Source organism: Dendrobates tinctorius, unplaced genomic scaffold (assembly GCF_039654945.1).
Source record: "Dendrobates tinctorius isolate UK_male_01 unplaced genomic scaffold, ASM3965494v1 ptg000205l, whole genome shotgun sequence".
NCBI lineage: Eukaryota > Metazoa > Chordata > Amphibia > Anura > Dendrobatidae > Dendrobates > Dendrobates tinctorius.
In genome coordinates, this window is record NW_027361872.1 from 4,115,398 (window position 1) to 4,135,000 (window position 19,603).

At 46.7% G+C, this 19,603-nt stretch overlaps 1 protein-coding gene across 2 annotated transcripts in view; it reads left to right on the plus strand.

The window, feature by feature from the left end:
- The first annotated feature begins 12,540 nt into the window (after window positions 1-12,540).
- The window catches only part of PPP1R21 (protein phosphatase 1 regulatory subunit 21), a 107,394-nt gene continuing 100,331 nt past the window's right edge, over window positions 12,541-19,603 (plus strand). The window contains exons 1-3 of one of the 2 annotated variants that reach the window (XM_073554020.1): window positions 12,541-12,829; window positions 16,206-16,274; window positions 16,353-16,499. In XM_073554020.1, coding sequence (XP_073410121.1) covers window positions 12,773-12,829; window positions 16,206-16,274; window positions 16,353-16,499 — 273 coding nt within the window. In that variant the 5' untranslated portion in view covers window positions 12,541-12,772. The remainder of the gene's footprint in view (window positions 12,830-16,205; window positions 16,275-16,352; window positions 16,500-19,603) is intronic. The other variant, XM_073554021.1, reaches the window with a different exon arrangement.

Sequence of the window (19,603 nt, forward strand, 5' to 3'; positions counted from 1 at the left end):
GGCCTCCACATAGTGCTCCATACAGTATAATGGCCTCCACATAGTGCTCCATACAGTATAATGGCCTCCACATAGTGCTCCATACAGTATAATGGCCTCCACATAGTGCTCCATACAGTATAATGGCCTCCACATAGTGCTCCATACAGTATAATGGCCTCCACATAGTGCTCCATACAGTATAATGGCCTCCACATAGTGCTCCATACAGTATAATGGCCTCTGCCCGTTCCCCAACGCTCCGTTATTTTCATAGTGTCTTCAGATCCTCTGCACACCTCCGTACAGCAGGCGCGTTGTAATAACGTTGCTCCCACTGTGCTGAGACGTCAGACGTAGAAGGGGAATGATGGGAGAGGGAGAGCGTCAGCGGAGTTAAATAGTTGAAAGTGTGATACTGGGAGGAGGACCAGCCTGGCGTTGCGGGCCAAATATACTCACCCTGTGGGCTAGAGTTTGACCTATGTGCTGTAGATAAAGCACATGTGTAATCCACACTCAAAAAAATGCCTCGCAAGCCCTGGAAAATGGACAATTTGAACACAGCCTTTTTTTTTCCTGCCAAGAGAACAGGTTTAGGCTGAAGATTAAAAAAAAAAGCAGCAGAATCTCTGCATGTCGACATAGCTTTGGGTCCCGTTACATTTAGCGATGCACCAGCGATCCCGATAACGATGCACCAGTGATCCTGACCGGGTCGTATCGTTATCGGGATCGCTGGTGCATCTCTAAATGGTCGCTAGTGAGCTGCCACACAGGCAGATCTCACCAGCGACATCGCAGCGGTCGTTACCTGTCAGACGCGGTGATGAAGACATCCGCCCGCCCGCGTCCACGCGTCGCTCGTCGGCGCCAGCAGGAAGCTGCCGACGAGAAATGGCCCAGGACGATCTCACGCGATCAGCGATAACCAGCGGGGGAGCGGTCGGAGGTGTCACATGTAGTAATATCGCTGCTGCGTCACAAAATCGGTGACGCTTTAGCGATGTTGCTAGTGATATCGCTATGTGTGACACCCCTTTTAGCTGTGGTTTGTTTGTTTTTTTTTGGTGTGATGTGTTTTAAACAAAACTGGCTTTCACAAAACTTTATTGATCTAGTCATGTGCGGATTACATGCATTTTTTACGTGTTTCCATCACAGAAAAATATGCGGGGTTTTTTTTTTACCTGCAGATTTTACGCCTCAAATGTAAGTCTGTGGGGGGAAATCTGCACATAAAGGCGTATCCGCAAGGGAAAACTGACATGTCGCGGACTTGGAACACGCATCGCAGGGCAGAATACGCTGCGTAAAAAAAAAAAAAAAGCTCAGTGGGTGTGAGATTTCTATAAATCCCATCCATTTTGCAGGAAAAATATGCAGTGCCAAAAAAATGCACCTAAAGCTCATGGTGGGCACATGCTTTAAAGGGGGTCGTCCGGGTTTATCACAGTAGTCTGCAGTCACTCTGTGTATCCTCTCCTCGTGAGCGGCGAGGGTTCTCCGTGGGATGAACGGTCATGTGACCATGAGTATGCCATCTGCCACAGACAGACTAGACGAGCGTGGTTGTGCCCTGACGATGTGAGGAGTCGCAGGTCTGCAGTCACATAGAGTAACTGCAGACTTTTGTGATAACTCTGGACAACCCCTTTAAGGCAACTTTTTTTTTTTTTTAGGAAATCACATATATTAGAATTATCGTTATTCTGCCAAAGGAGATCAACGATCATCATCATTTTAATCCGTTTTCACTGTGATCCGTGTATGGAGTCTCACACCCACTGCGGTATGTCAATGTACATTTAACCTCTTCACTGCCACATCATCATGTAGACTGTTAGTCAGACGATATTAATTAAATCTGACCTCACCTCTGACCAATCAGAACGCTTTGTGCGGAGGAAGTCTTCATCCCCTGGACAGAAATCAAGTGAGTGGCAGCCGCTTCACTCCGTGCAGCTGTCGCCAAGCAACAAGCCGGAGTCATCGCTTACAAGGGAACGTGTCCCTCCCGATGAGCAAATGTTATTTTTATTCCTTCTCCGAACCGGCAGTCTAAAATTAGGCAATCCATTATCTGATCGCACCGGTTTAAATCCAATTAATATTAGATAATGGATGACATTTTCCTTGGTATATTGCCGGTATCTAAACCTCTGAGGAATTCCTCTGTGGTTTTTTTTCTCTCCAGCCAATGATGCTGTCATTGTTAGCTTAAAGGGGTTGTCCGACATTAATTTTTAAAAAATATTTTTTAATGAATAGATTGATTCCAAAATAATAAATGGAGGCAAATTCACCATAAAGCAGCCCCACTGATCCAACTCGGGCCGTTCTGTAGGTCTGTCCCAGCATCACTGCAGCCTGTCACTGCCTGCAGCGGTCAGTTGACTGGATCAATGCATCCTTAACGAAACAGTCGATGACCGCGACAGCCAATTGTAAACTGCAGCGGTGCTATGACTTCCGAACAGGGGGTGGGGGGCAGACAAAGTAAAACTTTTGTGGATACATGGAAAGTTAGAACTAGTGTTGAGTGAACATGCTGGGACAAGCTGTTATCGGGGTATGCTCGGGCACTAACCGAGTGTCTTCCGCATTCTCGAATATCATCTTTGAGTTGCTGCAGCTGCACGCCTCACTGCTCTTCAACAGCACAACACTTGTAGGGGATTGTCTAACAAACAGGTAATCCCTGCTTGTGTTTCGGGCCATGAACAGCCGCGAGACATGCAGCCGCAGGGACTCGAACAAAGTATTCAAGCACACAGAAGATTATCGAACAACACATTAGAAAGGGATGTCGCGCAATACTAGTTAGAGCACCTCCATTTTTTTTTGTTTATCCATGTGTTAAGAAAAAAAATTACTGTGGGACAGCCCCTTTAAAAGCTATTGTTTATCATCGTTGAAATTGCAATTTTTACTACCATTAGACTATTGAATATGGCCTCGCTCACACTTGCTATTCCCAGCAGCAGTCATTAGGACGGGACCCAAATTTTTCCATTCTGGTTGTTTCTTTATAACTGCAGTGAAACTATTAGAATACAGGTCATGAAGATACTAAAGGCCTCACACAATGGGTAAAAGGGAACCGAGTCCACCTTTTTTGGGCAGGTTTGAGGTGTATAGTGGTCCCCCGACGCCCCCTCTCCCCTCCCCCCCATAGATGAAGTCAGAAGAAAGAAGAGGCGTCAGCAAGCTATAATTTCACTTTGTTTTCAGGGAAGATGAAGCACTGCCAGACATGTCTGGCAGCATCTTTCTCCTCTTTTCCCATTGAAAACACCTGAACTTTTGGCTGAGTTATCATGTGTACGAGGGGGGGTCAGGACTTTAGGGCTCATACTCACATGCGAGAAACTCTGACAAGTCTCGCACGTCAATACCCGGCACTGCCGCCGGCACTCGGATCGGAGCGGTCAGCTGCATAGAAAGACATGCCGGGTATTGACGTGCGAGACTCGGCCGAGTTTCTCGCATGTGAGTATGAGCCCTTAGGCTGATGATTTGGGACACAACCAGCCCACGGTACGGCCGGCAAGTGCAGAAGAGCTGAAAGCTTGTATCTCCTATTCACTGAATAAGATCGTGGTAAAGGTTTGTTGTACACCAGGGGCTCATCCTGGAAGATCTGCCAACTCTTCTAGGAATCCAGGAGATTTACCCCTTTTTCAGAGCGAGTTGTCTTGTATGACGTAAATCAGTTCAGGGGCTGATTCATCAAGACGGGTATTAGTACTTGATCCAGAGTGTTCTGGAGGAAGATGCAATAAATTCGTTAAGAAGAGAGACTCTTTGAATGACTTTGGTCCATCTTTCAGCTGCTGCGAGTCAGGAATAAACATCAGACTGAATTAGTCAGGCCGTCCCCTACCGCTAAACTCCACACATTTTTCAAAAATTTGCTGCTTCAGCTGGGGGTAAAAAAAAAAAAAAAAAAGTTGCGCAACTCCAAATTTTGTCTAAACTTTGCAGCATTTTGCTTTTATCCCAGTTTTCTGGCATAAACTTTTTGATAAATTTGCTCCATAGATTTCTGCAAGGCCCAGTTAGAAAGGGGTTTTCCACTTTTAGAAAAGCAGACCCTAACGAAAAAGCGGACCCTGATGACAAGTTAAAGAATGCAAACTAAGATAGTACTCACCCTCCCGCGGTCCAGCGCTCCTCCAGAAATGACATGCCGATAGTGCGCATCACCTCTGCTGCCAGTCACTGAGCTCAGCATCTCTGCACAGCACAAGGCATTGAGCTCAATAATTGTCCGCAGCGGTGATGCACTCTGGTGACTCAACGTCTGCAACAAATCTACCATATTTACACACTCTGAAGACTCTTCCCTTCTCCAACTATCCAGAGTCAGATGTGTGATTACATACAAGCTTTTCTGCATTTGCCACGGTGAACACAATCTGAGCATTTAAGGGTGTGACAAAATGATCATTAAATATACGCTGGATTTTCTCCATGCTACAAACGTCTGGTATTACCGGTCGATCCATGCATTTAGTTTACCGTGCAGCTCAAAGTCATCTGAAGGAATTAAGAAAATTGCCGATTCATAGTTAAAGGGGTTGCAGATTAGAAATATGGCTGCTTTTTTTCCCCCATAAATAATGTCACCCCCTTGTGTGTCAATGGAGCTGAACTGCAATACCTATCACAACCCATGGACGGATGTGGTGCTGTCTTTGAAAGAAAGCAGTCATGTTTTTCTAAATTTGGACAGTCCCTTTAATGCACCGTCTAGACATTGCTATTAGGATCTGCGAGTGAAACGTTTAGATTTGTTGCAGACCCCATAGCTGGACTTGCGCTGTATGATATTATTCATAAGGCCGTGTGCACACATTGAGTAGTTGGTGAGTTTGTTACCCCAGTATTTGTAAGCCAAAACCAGGAGTGGAACGGTCAGAGGAAAAGCCTAAGGCCGGGGTCACACTAACCGACGCAAACTACGGTCCGTAGTTTACAGGCGTAATACGGATGAATGACCCCTAATTAGTGCTCCGTATGTCATCCGTAAGCAAGGTGTGGTCCGTGTGTAATCTATATTTTTAGCGCACCCATAGACTTGCATTGGTGTACTACGGGCGTAGTACGCTGACAATTGCAGCATGCTGCGATTGGCACGGGCCGTAGAATACGCCCGAGAAATATACGGCTGTTGGGAGCAAACCCATAGAGAATATTTTTTCCGTGTCTAATGCGTGCTTTTAACGCCTCTCAGTCGTCCGTATTCCTCGCCAGTGTGACCCCGGCCTAATAGAAACATTTGCACCACTTCTGCATTTTTCACCTACTCCTAGTTTTGGCTTACAAATACTGGGGTAAAAAAAGTCACCAAATACTCAATGTGTGCATGTGGCCTGAGGCTATGTGCGCACGTATTTTTTGGAGCTGCGGATTTTCCCCCTGCGGATTTGTAGAAATTCGCAGGTAAATTTCAGGTCAAAAGACCTGCGGTTTTGTCCTGCGGTTTATCACCTCTACAATGGAGGAGATGGTAAACCGCAGCAGAATCCGCAGAAAAGAAGTGACATGTCATTTCTTTCTGCGGATTTGAAACCGCAGCAAAACCACGCGGAAAATTCCGCAGCATGTGCACTGCGGTTTCCATTTTACATAGGGATAAATGGTACTGTACAATGCAGCGGATTCTGCTGCGGACTCGCAGGGCCAGAAACGCTGTGGATCTGCAGCAAAATCCGCAACGTGTGCACATAGCCTTAGGGAAGGTCTCTCTGATGGGAGCCACCATAGGAGATGCTAATTAAGGCCTCATTCAGACATCTGTGAGTCATGTAGTGTTCTACCCATGTCCTTCAGGCTGTGTACCCACGTAAGCGTTTTTTAAGCGTTTTTACCAGCAAAAACGCTTAAAAAATGCTTACAAGAAGCATTCCATTCATTTTAATGAATTCTGCACTTTTTGTGCATATTGATGCGTTTTTGTACTGCGAAAAAAGCGCAGCGTGCTCATTAATTTTGCGGAAAAATCCACATTTCTAACTATATTCTATGAGCAGGAGGATGCTCCTGTAAAAAACACATAAACCGTGCAAAAATCGCGCAAAAAAAACCCACACAAAAAACATGCGCTTTTCCTGGGAAGGAGTCTGTTTTCTTCTTCATACGTGGGTACATAGCCTTAAGGGTGGAACCCGTACCCATTACGGTCCCACTATGAGCTTTTTTATGTTGCATTGAAAACACAGCATCTTATAGTTCCAGTAAAGTGGATGGGATTTATAGAAATCTTGTGCCCACTGTTCTTTTATTTTACTCAGTGTGGTCCGTGTTTCCAATCCGCAACATGTCAATTCCTCTTTCAGGTACGCTGAGTTTTCTGTGTGGATTTTCCCCATTGAAATTAAATGGCACATGTAACATTGTGCTGCGCGCCTCATATTTATCCGTCATTCAAGAATAGTAACTTCAGAATTCATCAGAACATAATGCTCGTCATCACTACCCAATACTAGACAACACTCACGGAGACCATGAAATAATCAATGAACAATAACGGCAGGTCCACACAGGTCTGAAATTGGGAGGAAAAATCCACAGCAGATTTTGCCATTGACCTGAGTTACATGATTTTACCCCGTTCCTTGTAGCAATTAGGATTTTTTTTCCATGCAGTGTGTGGATGACATTTGGTGAAATCTCAGCCAGCTAAGATGGCACCAGATCCACCAATCAGCCACTATATTGGCCACTCAAAGGGGGTTTCTCGCGGTGATAAAGAGGCAAAATTGCAAAGGGCTTGGAAACTTAAACAACTTTGCAATTTACCTCTCATTAGGCTATGGTCACACACTACGTTTTTTTTCTGCAGGCAAAATCTGCTTTCATGGCAATAAAGAAGCTGCTTACAAACAGCAAGCAGGTTTTGCTTCATTTATGTTGATAAACTTTAGTGCCCCCACCAAAAAAAAAAACAGTAAAAAAAAACCATGATGCAACGTCCTTAGATTTTTGCACCAAAAATGAAGCAAAACCTGATGCTTACGTTTTTTTGCACTTACTCATTGCTCTATATGGGTGAAAAATGCTGCAAAACCGCTGAAAGAAGTGACATGCTGCTTCTTTCAAAAACGCAGCAGTTTTCCAATTCTGCCAGTAAAACAATCCAAGCTGTGTGCATAAGATTTCTGACATCCCGTAGCTTTTGCTGGTACTGTAAAACGCAGCTTAAAATACGCGTAAAAAAGTAGCAAAACCGCAACGTGTGAACATAGCTTCAGAAATCCATTCTCAAGAATGGAGTGATTTTTAACTCTAGATGTTTATTGCTTATTGCCTAGGTTACCGGCCACTTCTGCTGTCTGTAACACTGGGGAACAATTTGAAAAATTTCTGTTGAGTTAGGTTTTTCAGCTGATTTATACTAAAATTGGCATGCTGATTCCAAAAATGTAGTCAGTTTTTTTCTATCACGTCAAGTTTTTCCTCCTCAACTTACCTGCCATAGAAGCACAATTGCACTGATTTCTGTAATAAGACTTGTTATCTGAGTACAATTCGACTCATATAGAGCTACGTGGCAACTTGTAAGAGTAGTCACAACTGAGACAGTGTGGTGAGAGGTGTGTACAGCTCCCAATACGTCATAATTATCAATATCTTTACACAAAAAATGTATCATAGTAGGAATAAATAGGATTTGTGATAGCTTTTCTCTTTACTTTGGGCGCTTAGTTGTAATTTATATATCTTTTATGATTTTTTTCTTTGTTTGTTTTCAAAGCTTGTAACTTTCCATCTCAGTGTTTTATTTACTTATGTACATATTTCCTTTGTTTCAGATCATGTCTGCTCCTTCTTCCTCTCGTCGTAAATGCCTAAACAACCCTGACTCCTTCTGCTATATTTGTGGTGTTTTCACCATTCCAGTTCAAAGGGCAAACATCAGTGCATTTGTCAAACAAGCATATTTTGCATATTTTAAAGTAAAACTCGGTGATCAAGATAAGCCATGGGCCCCTCACATAGTGTGCAAGCAGTGTGTCGAGAGTTTACGGATGTGGACCAAAGGAACACGTGAAAAGTTGGCATTTGGTATCTCCATGGTGTGGAGAGAGCAAAAAAGTCATTCCACAGACTGTTACTTCTGTTTAGTGAAAACATCAGGATTTAACAGGAAAAATAAAAGTAAAATAGAATATCCAAATCTACCGTCAGCTATCAGACCAATGCCTCATTCAGCTGAAATTCCAGTGCCAGTTTTCGAACAGCTACCATCTCTAGAAGTTGTGAGTGATGTTGACGAACACAGTGACAGCAATGATGCAGAATTTGAAAGTTACAAGGATTCAGTTCGTAAGGGATTTGATCAGCACGAGTTAAATGATTTAGCACGTGAATTGGGCTTATCAAAAAAAGCTTCAGAATTACTAGCATCAAGGCTGCATGAGAAACAGTTACTTGAACAAGGAGCGAAGGTATCATACTTTCGTACTAGATAAAGTACATTTTTGCAGTACTTTCGGTGTGACAGCGGTTTTGTGTTTTGCCATAATATTCCTGGTTTACTACAAGAATTAGGGCTTTCAATGTACAATCCAAATGAATGGCGACTGTTTATTGATAGCTCAAAGCGGAGTCTTAAGTGTGTCCTTCTACACAATGGCAATTTATTTGGTGCAGTCCCTATTGGGCATTCTGTCTCTCTTCGTGAAGAACATGGAGATGTAAAGAGAGTTTTTGAAATATGACACACACAATTGGATCATCTGTGTTGACCTTAAAATGGTTTGCTTCCTTCTTGGTCAGCAACGTGGGTACACAAAGTATCCCTGCTTTCTCTGCATGTGGGATAGCAGAGCTCGAGAAAAGCATTGGGTTGAGTCGAATTGGCCTCCAAGATCTGGTCTTAAACCTGGAGATCCTAACATTCTACATCAGCCACTTGTTGACAGGAAGAATATACTATTCCCACCTCTGCACATAAAACTAGGTCTCATGAAGCAATTTGTAAAAGCATTGCCAACTGACGGCGACTGTTTTAAGTACATCATGTTGGCACTTCCTGGACTGTCCATTGAAAAAAAATCAAGGCTGGTGTGTTTGATGGTCCACAAATTCGACAGCTCATCAAAGATGAACATTTCACCGGGACTATGTCAGATCTTGAGAAGAATGCTTGGTTATCATTCAAAGACGTCGTCAAGAACTTTCTTGGAAATACACGTGCAAGTAATTACAAAGAAATTGTTCAGAAACTATTGGAGAGCTACAAAGCGCTTGGTTGCAACATGAGTATTAAACTACATTTTCTGCATTGCCATCTTGCCAACTTTCCGGAAAATCTTGGTGCTGTTAGCGATGAGCAAGGTGAACGATTTCACCAAGATTTGAAGGTTATGGAAGACCGTTACCAGGGTACATGGGATGTACATATGATGGCTGACTATTGCTGGAGCATCAAACGTGATTGTCCTCAAGTTAAACACTCCAGAAAAAGCTATAAATGTATATTTTTACCTTAAATACTTGCATATATATATATATATATATCCTTTGTAAAAAACATGATAGTGTTAAAAAACATATTTGTCATGCCTATTTCTTATATATTTCATTTTTTTGTTCATATTTGTACTATTTAAAAAAAAAAAAAAAAAAAAAACTTTTTAGGTACAGTAGTTTACATGTTTTTGAGAAGACAAAGATCCTATAGTTCAAAAACTTGACGTGATAGAGAAAATCTGAGATGATTTCTGGATTCAGCATCCAAAAATTAATTAAGAACAGTTGTCTGACCTAACTCCTAAAATATTGCGTTCCCCAGTGTAAGAGATGGGCAGTTTCCTAAACAAGGCGAGCGTATTGGCAAACTGTTTTTGGTAGAGCCCATAAGCGATGCTCTGAAGCGGCTGGATCCGGACATCTTTCGTGTCCCTGGACTCCACTAATATTCCAGATGCAAAGCTGCCTGTGGTATAAGACGCGCGAGTCACCTAACCGGTTTCCCTTAAACAGCGTGAGGAGTAACCAATAGTGATGATCGGCTGTGCGCCAATAGGGTGTTATCTGAGCATGCTCCCGTGCTAACCAAGTGTCTTCTGTGTGCTCGGATAATATGTTCGAGTCTCAGCGGCTGCATGTCTCATGGCTGGTCGACAGACACAACGCATGCAGGGATTGCCGAATAAACGGGTAATCACTACATGTGTTGCGGCTGTTGGACAGCCATGAGACATGCAGCCGCCGGGACTCGAACATATTATCCGAGCTCACCGAAGACACTCGGGGTTATCATCTTATCTGAGCACGTTCACTCATCACTAGTAACTAACTGTTTTGGCTAAATAATCAATAGAGTATTTGGTAAATTTTTGATGATGTACTTATTAGCTAAATTAGGCTACTTGCCTTTTTTAATTGCGTTTTTATCCCGTATTTGACACTGCGCTCTTTGTCTCTTTTTGGTATGTCATGTTTCAATAAAGCTGTATCATTTTTGATACTTCCTGGCATTTGTCTTTGACAAAACTTCACTGACGCAGCCTTTGCACGGATTCCATGCTTTTTTTTTTTTTTTTACCTACGGATTTTCCAGCTATGGAGAAAAAGAAAGCTTGTTCTGTGCGAATTGGACTCACGAGTTCCCAATTTGTCAACTTTTTTTTTTTTTTTTTTACATATCCCAGCATGAAACAGAGCCCTGCAGTTCACATGGTCTTATGCTCCCTCTGGTGGTACTGGTTGATCATTACATGTGTAGCGCTCCACCTAGCCTAGTGGACAGCATGTTATACACACTTATAATGAATAATATTGAGGTCCATTTAAAAATATATATATAATTTTTTTTTTTTTTGAGGGGGCAGCACATTTTGATTACAAACTTACTTTATTAATTCCAAATTCTTTGAATATCAAGTCCAGTTTGCCTTGCCATTCCTTGCGCTCCTTCATGTCACCCTATGTGAGATCAGTAGGGGTCCATCGCCTACCAATCTCAAAAAATGGAGCCGAGCTGCTCTAAAAAGAAGTCAGGATGGTAGAGAACCCACCTTGTGCCGCTGTCTCTTCATTTAATTGTGATCACTGTAGTTGGACATCATACAGATCTGGACGACGCGCTAACATGAAAACTTGAGAAGCTTGAAGTTTCTTTTATTTTAGGTGCAAATGGTTAATAACAATTGAAGAGTCCAATGTTTAACTGTCGTGGACTATTAGGCCACGTTCTCATTGCGTTTTTTTTCCTTGCAGCTGTTATCCTGTAATTCAGAACATCCTGGCAAAAAAATAAAAAGCATGAGACACCCTCAGAAAATCATAGTGGAAGACCACACCGCCGCCGAAACGTCTGATCACTTCTAAAATTAATACACAAGTAGTGTAAATCTCTATTTTGCAATTGATTGACGACAACAGTGTCACTATCCGCAGTATCCGGCCCCTTTGAGACTTCGGACATTCCTGGTCCGATCCCGCACCTGCCGCCGGCATCCTGACTGCAAACCAACAGCCTCATAGACAAATCTCAAAGAAAACACTAGAAAATGATGCAAGAAGTAAACCGGAAAAAATGACAGAACTATTCAATATGCCGCCCCTGTGGCCCCAGGAGAACGTCAATCCCACAATGCACCGCAGCACTGTGGGCGATCAAGGGACAGCAGGGTCACGGTCCCCAAATGGTCTGCTAAAAACCCCCCACATACATTAACAAGTATAAAAACTTATATCACTCCTCCCCCGAGGCTCTTTCTTGTAAATATAAAGTGATCACGTTTGGTATCGCCGCGTGTGGAACAGATTGAATAAAATCTAAAAATATTTATGCCGTAAAGTGAAACACAAAAGGCCCAAAAAATCCAGAATCGCTGCTCTTCACCCCAAAAATTGAAAACAAAACCCCAATATAAGTGTCCTGAATCAGCAGCAATGAAAAACTCCAGATCGCCAAAGAAAAAACAAAACCCGGGTCCGTCAGCGGGTCATGAAGGCGTCACGGGTGACACAGAACGGCGACACAAACTACATGGGGCTTTTTTTGTGAAATTCACATTTTTGGAGGAAATATAAATGAGATATTATTTAAAATATGCTAAATAAATGGAATTTATTAATATAAATATTATATATTATATATAAACCCTACATTTCTGTCTCCGTCGTGTTACCAGGTCATATTTACCACAACATCATGAACACAAGTGCCATAAACAATGGCGGAATTGCATCTTTGTTCTGCACATTAGATGGTAATGTGAATGGCGACATTGAAAATTACAACTCCTCCTTAAAAAAAAACAACAAGCAGCCACCACAGAAAAGTTTTGTCTCCTGGATAAAAAAAAAAAAAAAAAAAGAAAAATGTCCCGCTCCTGAAGGGGTTAATATTCGCCACTTTGACAACAGTGAGTGGATGAGGCGGCTCTGAGACGTAATCCAGGCCGGTCACCGATCCTGGCGCAATCACAAGCCTTTTTACATATGCCACCCCGTCAGGCTGGCGATGAGAGCTGAGCTGTCATTGGTGAATCGTGCCGAGCTAAGCTATTGGTTGGGAGTGACGGCTGTGGGCGGAGCCTGTCAGGCATCAGGGAAGTGTTTGGCGTTGTGACTTCCGGTGCACACACCGCATCCATCAGCCCCACAGAGCCACCCTCTGACCTGCACCGGCTCCGCGGGGAGGGATGGTACATACAGGAGCCCGGGCCTCCAGTGCACCGTATCCGGGAACCGTCGTGCTGTGTGCGGGGCCGCGTGCCACTGACACTCCTTCATCCTTCCCTCCTTCCATTCAGTGCACCGGCAGAGCATGGCCACAGGGGAGTTGCAGGGCAAGTACCAGAAGCTGGCACAGGAGTACTCCAAGGTGAGGAGGGGCACCAGCCTGTGCACTGCTGCTGACCCGCCCTCCTGTGCACTGCTGCTGACCCGCCCCCCCTGTGCACTGCTGCCGCTGACCCGCCCCCCTGTGCACTGCTGCCGCTGACCCGCCCCCCTGTGCACTGCTGCAGCTGACCCGCCCCCCCTGTGCACTGTTGCTGACCCGCCCTGTGCACTGCTGCCGCTGACCCGCCCCCCTGTGCACTGTTGCTGACCCGCCCCCCTGTGCACTGCTGCCGCTGACCCGCCCCCCTGTGCACTGCTGCAGCTGACCCGCCCCCCCTGTGCACTGTTGCTGACCCGCCCTGTGCACTGCTGCCGCTGACCCGCCCCCCTGTGCACTGTTGCTGACCCGCCCTGTGCACTGCTGCCGCTGACCCGCCCTGTGCACTGCTGCCGCTGACCCGCCCCCCTGTGCACTGCTGCCGCTGACCCGCCCCCCTGTGCACTGCTGCCGCTGACCCGCCCCCCTGTGCACTGCTGCCGCTGACCCGCCCCCCTGTGCACTGCTGCCGCTGACCCGCCCCCCTGTGCACTGCTGCCGCTGACCCGCCCCCCTGTGCACTGCTGCCGCTGACCCGCCTGCTCTCTCTGACTTGTGTATTGTGATGCCCCTCAGTTATTCCTCCTGAAAAATGTATGAATGAGCGGCGATACCACTGCTGTTGTGTTGTGATGCCTGCTGGAGTGGGTTTTCTGCCTGATGGCAGCGGGGACTTCACGCCCAGTGGGAGTTGGGTTTTCTTCCCCTTACTAGTGGCTCAGTGATGTCTGTGCAAACTGTGTGACATCATTAAGTCTGGCAGGTTTCTACTCACCCAAAGGAAGTGAAGGGGTTATCTTTGGTTGCAGTTTATTATTTAAAGAGAATCTGTCACCAGGTTTTTGCCCCCCATCTCCCTCACTGTAATGTAGGGGCAGAGTCCTTGATTCCAGCGATGTCACTTCCTGGGCTGCTTGCTGCAGTTTTGATAAAATCTCAGTTTTTTCTCTGCTGCAGATCTAGCCTCGCCCATCCGACTGAGTGTTATTTTTTTTTTTTTTTTTGTGAATACTGCATAGGCAGGAATCAGTGATGGGGGCAGGGTTATACAGAGCTCATGAATATGGAGGATTACATGGCGGCAGGATTACTAGTCCTCTAGTGATGATCTCCTGCTGATAAAACTGATTTTTATCAGGACTACAGTAAGCAGCCCAGTAAGTGACCCATTATCGGAATCAGGATCTCTGTCTCTACATCGCGATGATCTTGGGTCTGGTGGCAAAAACCTGGTGACAGATTCCCTTTGATAGATAATGACCTCTCCTGACTTGTAGTAAATACATCTATTCCCCCTGACATAACGTTTCGGCAGCCTCTTTAGAGTTCTGCATTGTTCTGTTCCGCTGTTCATTACTCCTGGAAATATCCAAATAAAGTTGGGGCTGCAAGGTGACTTCGGAGACGCCATAGGGCGCATGGCCAAAGATCGCTGTATGCAGCCGTGGCGCAGTACAAATGAATGGGGTCGTATCACCTATCGGACCCAGGTGCTTTTTTTTGAGCCGCGCTCATCGCGGTTCTCTAGGGGGCGCAATGTCTCCCTGTTCACGTATTTTGTGCTGCGATCTTTGGCCGAGCTATCTGTGTCACCAGCCAGCCCCGGCCTGACAAGGCGACTGTCAATATGGCCTCCTTCAGACATCTGTTTTCACAGATGATTTTGCTTTGTCTATTCTCAATGATAGTTATGCCCCCTCATCCTCTCCCCCCCCCCCTCCAAAAAAAAAAATAAAATTTATTTTTACTGTTTAAAGGGGACCTGTCATAGATTATTTCTGCCCAAACTGAGGGCAGCAAGAATGCGGCACTGACTATGATTGCAGCCAGGTGTGTTCTGTAGAGTGAAGATCCAGCCGGGCCCTGTAGGGAGAGACCTGACGAGTGCAGCCCCCCGACTGGCTTCTCTGCCACGCTCTAGTTGACTGTCAGTCATGGGGACAAAGTAGAAGCTTGGAATTTTTTTTTTTTCAAATAGGAAAAGCAGACGTCACACTGATGGTAACAATGGATGCGGACCAAAAATGCATGAAATTCAGACCCATCACAATGATGAAAACCGTCTGGTTATTCCTTATGGAGAAAAAAAAAATTGTTTGAATGAGGTCGAGGCATGTCCCTAGTCAGCACCCTGATGACAATGGAAGTGGTGAAGCACTCTCGTCCATTTATACATACATTTCCAGGAGAATTTACTGAGGAAAAGCACAGGCTTGGGGGCTATAGCATGGGTACTGTCTGGGGAGTACAAGTATTTGCTACAACAGTCACAGCTGCGACTACCGGCGGTGAGTGGAGGCGGCTCAGAGCCGCGACTACTGGCGGTGAGGAGAACCGCTGCTGTCACTACTAGAGTTGTTAGAGGGGGTTCAGTTCCTCCTGTGATTACTGTTGAGTATTTATGTAAATTCTCAAAGAAAATGTTGGCCACGTGTTTTTGGCATGTAATCCATACCCGGTACATCATTGCCAGCCTTAGTTACATTTTTCCTAGCCTGGCTTACATCCTATCTGACCTGTGATCATCCTCCGGCCGAGCACGGGACTTTGGTCAGAGAAATCTGCAGGTTCATTAATCTTTGTCGTGTTCGGAATAGTGAAGTTTTTACTATAGAAATGTCCATTTCCTTCTTTCTAGTCTGAGTGGAAACCCTGGATTTCCTATCTAATGGAATAATCCTGTTTCGCCTCCCTGCAGGATAAGTGATAACTTTGACCTCCATGGGGTTCCAACCGCTGGGACCCCCAGAATGGGACTCTTATCCCCATCGGCATGGAGTGGAGGTGCCCATGCCCGAGCGCTGCTCCATTCATTCGCTATGGGACTGCCGTAGAAAGCCAGTGCAGCGTTCAGCAGCCCCAGAGAGGATGAATGGAGCAGAGCTCTCTAACGTGGGCACCTCCACTGTATGCTAAAGGGGATAAGAGTCCCATTCATCCGAGCAGAAGAAAATCGACTTCTTCCTCCCAGACAAAATTTGACGGCCCCACCAGATGTTGATCCCAGGAGACTGGGGGATGCAGCACTGAGTACGGAGGGACGGTGCCAGAATATTATAAAGCGGCTCTCTATTTTGGATCATAGGAAGTGTCTTTATGATATCCATATCCCTTCCTCTGGAACTTCTACTGTTGCTGGAAGGAGCGGGACAGGGCGCTGGTTTGGCTCTGCAGCTCCTTTACTGTTTTTTGCACAGAGCCATGCTGATGTTTCCTGCAGAGCTGAGCATGCGGACATTTATATGCCTGTACCAGACCAGCAGTCCTACATCTCTACATATATGATTTTGAGTATTCTAAATTTTTTTTTTTTTTTCAGCTGAGGGCCCAGAACCAGGTGCTGAAGAAGGCGGTCGTGGATGAACAAGCCAATTCTGCAGCTTTGAAGGTATCGTGTCATGTAGAGATGTCACGTCAGTGGCAGAAATCAATGGTAATGTAGTAACGCCGCTGTTACATCTCCCAGGAGCAGCTGAAGATGAAAGATCAGTCCGTAAGGAAGCAGCAGCAGGAGATGGACAGCCTGAGCTTCAGGAACCAGCAGCTGGCCAAGAGGGTGGAGCTGCTGCAAGAAGAGCTGTCTGTGATGGAAGCCAGAGGCAAGAAGGCCAAGGTGCTGGAGCGCGCTCCTGTGTCCAGTGTATATCATCAGTGATAATGTAGAACTACTTATGTCCTAGGCAGCATCTCTGGTTTTCCTCCAGCAGTCTTCCATTTTAACCCTTAAGATCTCAGACAATTATCATATTTGCATTTACTCTGTCGCCTCATTGGGGGACACAGAACCATGGGTGTTATTCTGCTGTCCACTAGGAGGCATAATCTGAAAAAGATTAACTATGGCTCCTCCTCTCCAGTATACACCCCTGGACGGCGTCATCCTTCTCCAGTTTTTGCTTAGTGTCGCATTGGAGGCACACCTAAAGATTTTTTTTTTTTTTTTTCCCCAACGGATTACAGATGAAGAAAAGTGGGTCTCATGCGAAACTCCCGGCATGGCTCCTTCCTCGGTCTCCTATTATGGGGTGCCCGGTTGAAGTTGAGATGGATATTCCCCATGTCGCTCCTTCCCCAGTCCCTCGGGTACTGGTTCGAAGTCGAGACCCCTCTCCTTCCCCAATTCCTTTGGGTTCTGGGTTGAGGTCGAGGCGAGGATGAAGACCCCTGATGGTGACAAAAGCACCCTCCCTAATCCCCCTCTGGGGGCATTAGGTTGAGACGCCTCAGGTAGGGTCTGAACAAGGCAGCATCTGCAGCTCCGAAAGCCAGGGACCCCAGCCCGCTTCGGGCTCCTGTTGGGGCCGGGGGAGAGTGCAGGCAGGCATGGCACATGCAGACACAGGGCTCCCTGCGCCCCTGTCTCTGCGGCAGCACCAGCTCCATAGCGCCTCAGGGGGACCCCTCACAAGGCCCCGTTCCGGCTTCTAGCCCCACCGCTATCCTGCCTCTTAATCCAGGGGCGTCTGGTTCAGATCTGACCCCCTCCCGGACATCTGCGACGGCCTGGAGCCCTTCTGGACATCAGGCTTCTAATTTAGACAGCGGCTTCGGCCTAGCTGAAGCTGCGGCCTCCTGCCCGCCCCCCGGATGATGAATATGACACTCTACAGTGTCATAGAAGGGGGCGGATCGAGACAGAAAGGCCACGTTTTTACTTGGCACTGCACCCTCTTTTCAGCTCTCCGCCCCCTTCTTCTCCCTCCTCGTCCTCTCGGCGGCCATTTTTGCTGCAGCAGAAGGCATCTGTGTCATAAGCAGCAACGTCAGCCAGTCTCCGGGGGGGCACAGGAATGTGAATCGTCGGCGCTGGACCTAGGGGCACACTGGTGGGGTAAGATCACAGCTGGGTTTTCTTTGCTCAGCTGTGAATCCATATAACCTATAAGGCTTTCCTATAGGTTTCCTCTGCGTAGCCACCCCTGTAGGCCCCTCTGCATAGCCAGCCCTTCTGCACTCTGTGCACTATGCCGGGCTCAAGGAAGAGAACCAGGCAAGACTGCTTTTATGCATTCTGCACAGCCTGCAAAACCACCCTCCCAGTGGCAGCACGTACCCGCACTGCCGGGATTGTATCCAAAATAGTGGGTCAGAACCCCAAAAGGCCCCTACCAATGCTTCAGCTTCTGCTACCTCGCCGGAATTGGCTACTCAGATGTCGCAGTCTATGACGCAGTCCATAGATAACTTAACCTCCACACTACTCCAGGCACTGCAGGGTCATGTCTCGGCTATGAGCGTTACCCAGCAAAGGGACAGCTCGAATCAGGGACATGCCCCTTCCGACACTCACAGACGTAAGCGGACCCACAGGTCGCGTTCATCTGCGTCATCCTATAGCACACGGTCATCCCCTTCTAGGGACAGACACCGTGGTTCCAGGTCACCTAGACCATCCCCTAACAGAGACAGACAACGCAGATCTCCACAGAGATCCCCGACTACAGAAGTCCTCCGCCCCAGTTCGCCCACCAGGGAACGCCTTAGCGATACGCAGGATTCGGAAGGCATCTGTGACTCCGACTCAGACAACGAAGCGGAGAGGTCTCTGGTCCCTGGCCCCCCTAGCAATACAGCGCTAGTTGAGGACATAATTTCTTCCATCCATCGGGTGCTGGGCATTTCTGACCCACCCCCGGAAGCCCCAGAACCCAAGATTTGCTTTGAAGGTGTTCTGAAACCACCTAAGGTCTTCTCTAATCATCCGGAATTTCAGGCGATACTTACTAAGCAGTTTTCGCAGCCTGAGAACAAATTCACCAATCGCAAATATTTGGAGGCAAGGTATCCCTTCCCACAGAAGGACACCAAGGAGTGGACACATCCACCCGAAGTGGACCCCCCAGTCTCTAGGCTAGAAGCACAGACCCTCCTCTCACTGCCAGATAGCTCAATCCTCAGAGACGCAGCAGACCGGCAGAACGCATGGCTCGTTCAATCTTCGAAGTGGCAGGGGCCTCTCTGGCGCCCGCGTTCGCTTCAGTCTGGGTGGCCAAGGCCATTCTTGCTTGGGCCAAACAATTGCAGGCTGGCCTGCAAGCTTCAAATCCTGAGCTGTCAGACCAAGCGGTTCAAATAGCAGTGGTAGCAGATTACATGCTTCATGCAGCCCTGGATTCTGCAAGAGGTGTAGGGGGAATAGCATCAAACGCCATCACGATCCGGCGTATCCTCTGGCTGTGGGAATGGAAAGCAGACGCCGCCTCAAAGTCCCTCACGCATCTCCTGTACCTCAGTGGGCGGCTTTTTGGTGAAAAGTTGGACACAACGATATCCAACGCCACTGGGGGTAAGAGTACCTCTCTCCCTCAACTAAAGCCTAAACGCGCGTTCAAAAGGCGTAACAAAACTCGATTCTGATCCTTTCGGAATTCTTCGGGCTGGTCTGTCTCGCGTCTAGCACAAAACCGTAACCGCTCTCCGTGCAGGGACAACCCACGGGCGGCGCAGAGGCCGGACAGGACCTGGCAGTCGAAAGCGGGCCAGGCAAAGCCCAAAGAAGGAAAACCTCAGACTTTCTCCTCATTATGACTCACGAATTCCGGAAAACACCCCATCCGTTGGCGGACGACTTCTACTCTTTCAGCAAGTCTGGCTGCCTATTACAGAAGACAGGTGGGTCAAGGAAATAGTGTCTTCCGGATACAAGATAGAGTTCACTTCCAGCCCACCGAACCGGTTCTTCCCCTCTGTTCCCCCAAAACCGCCAGACAAGGCTCG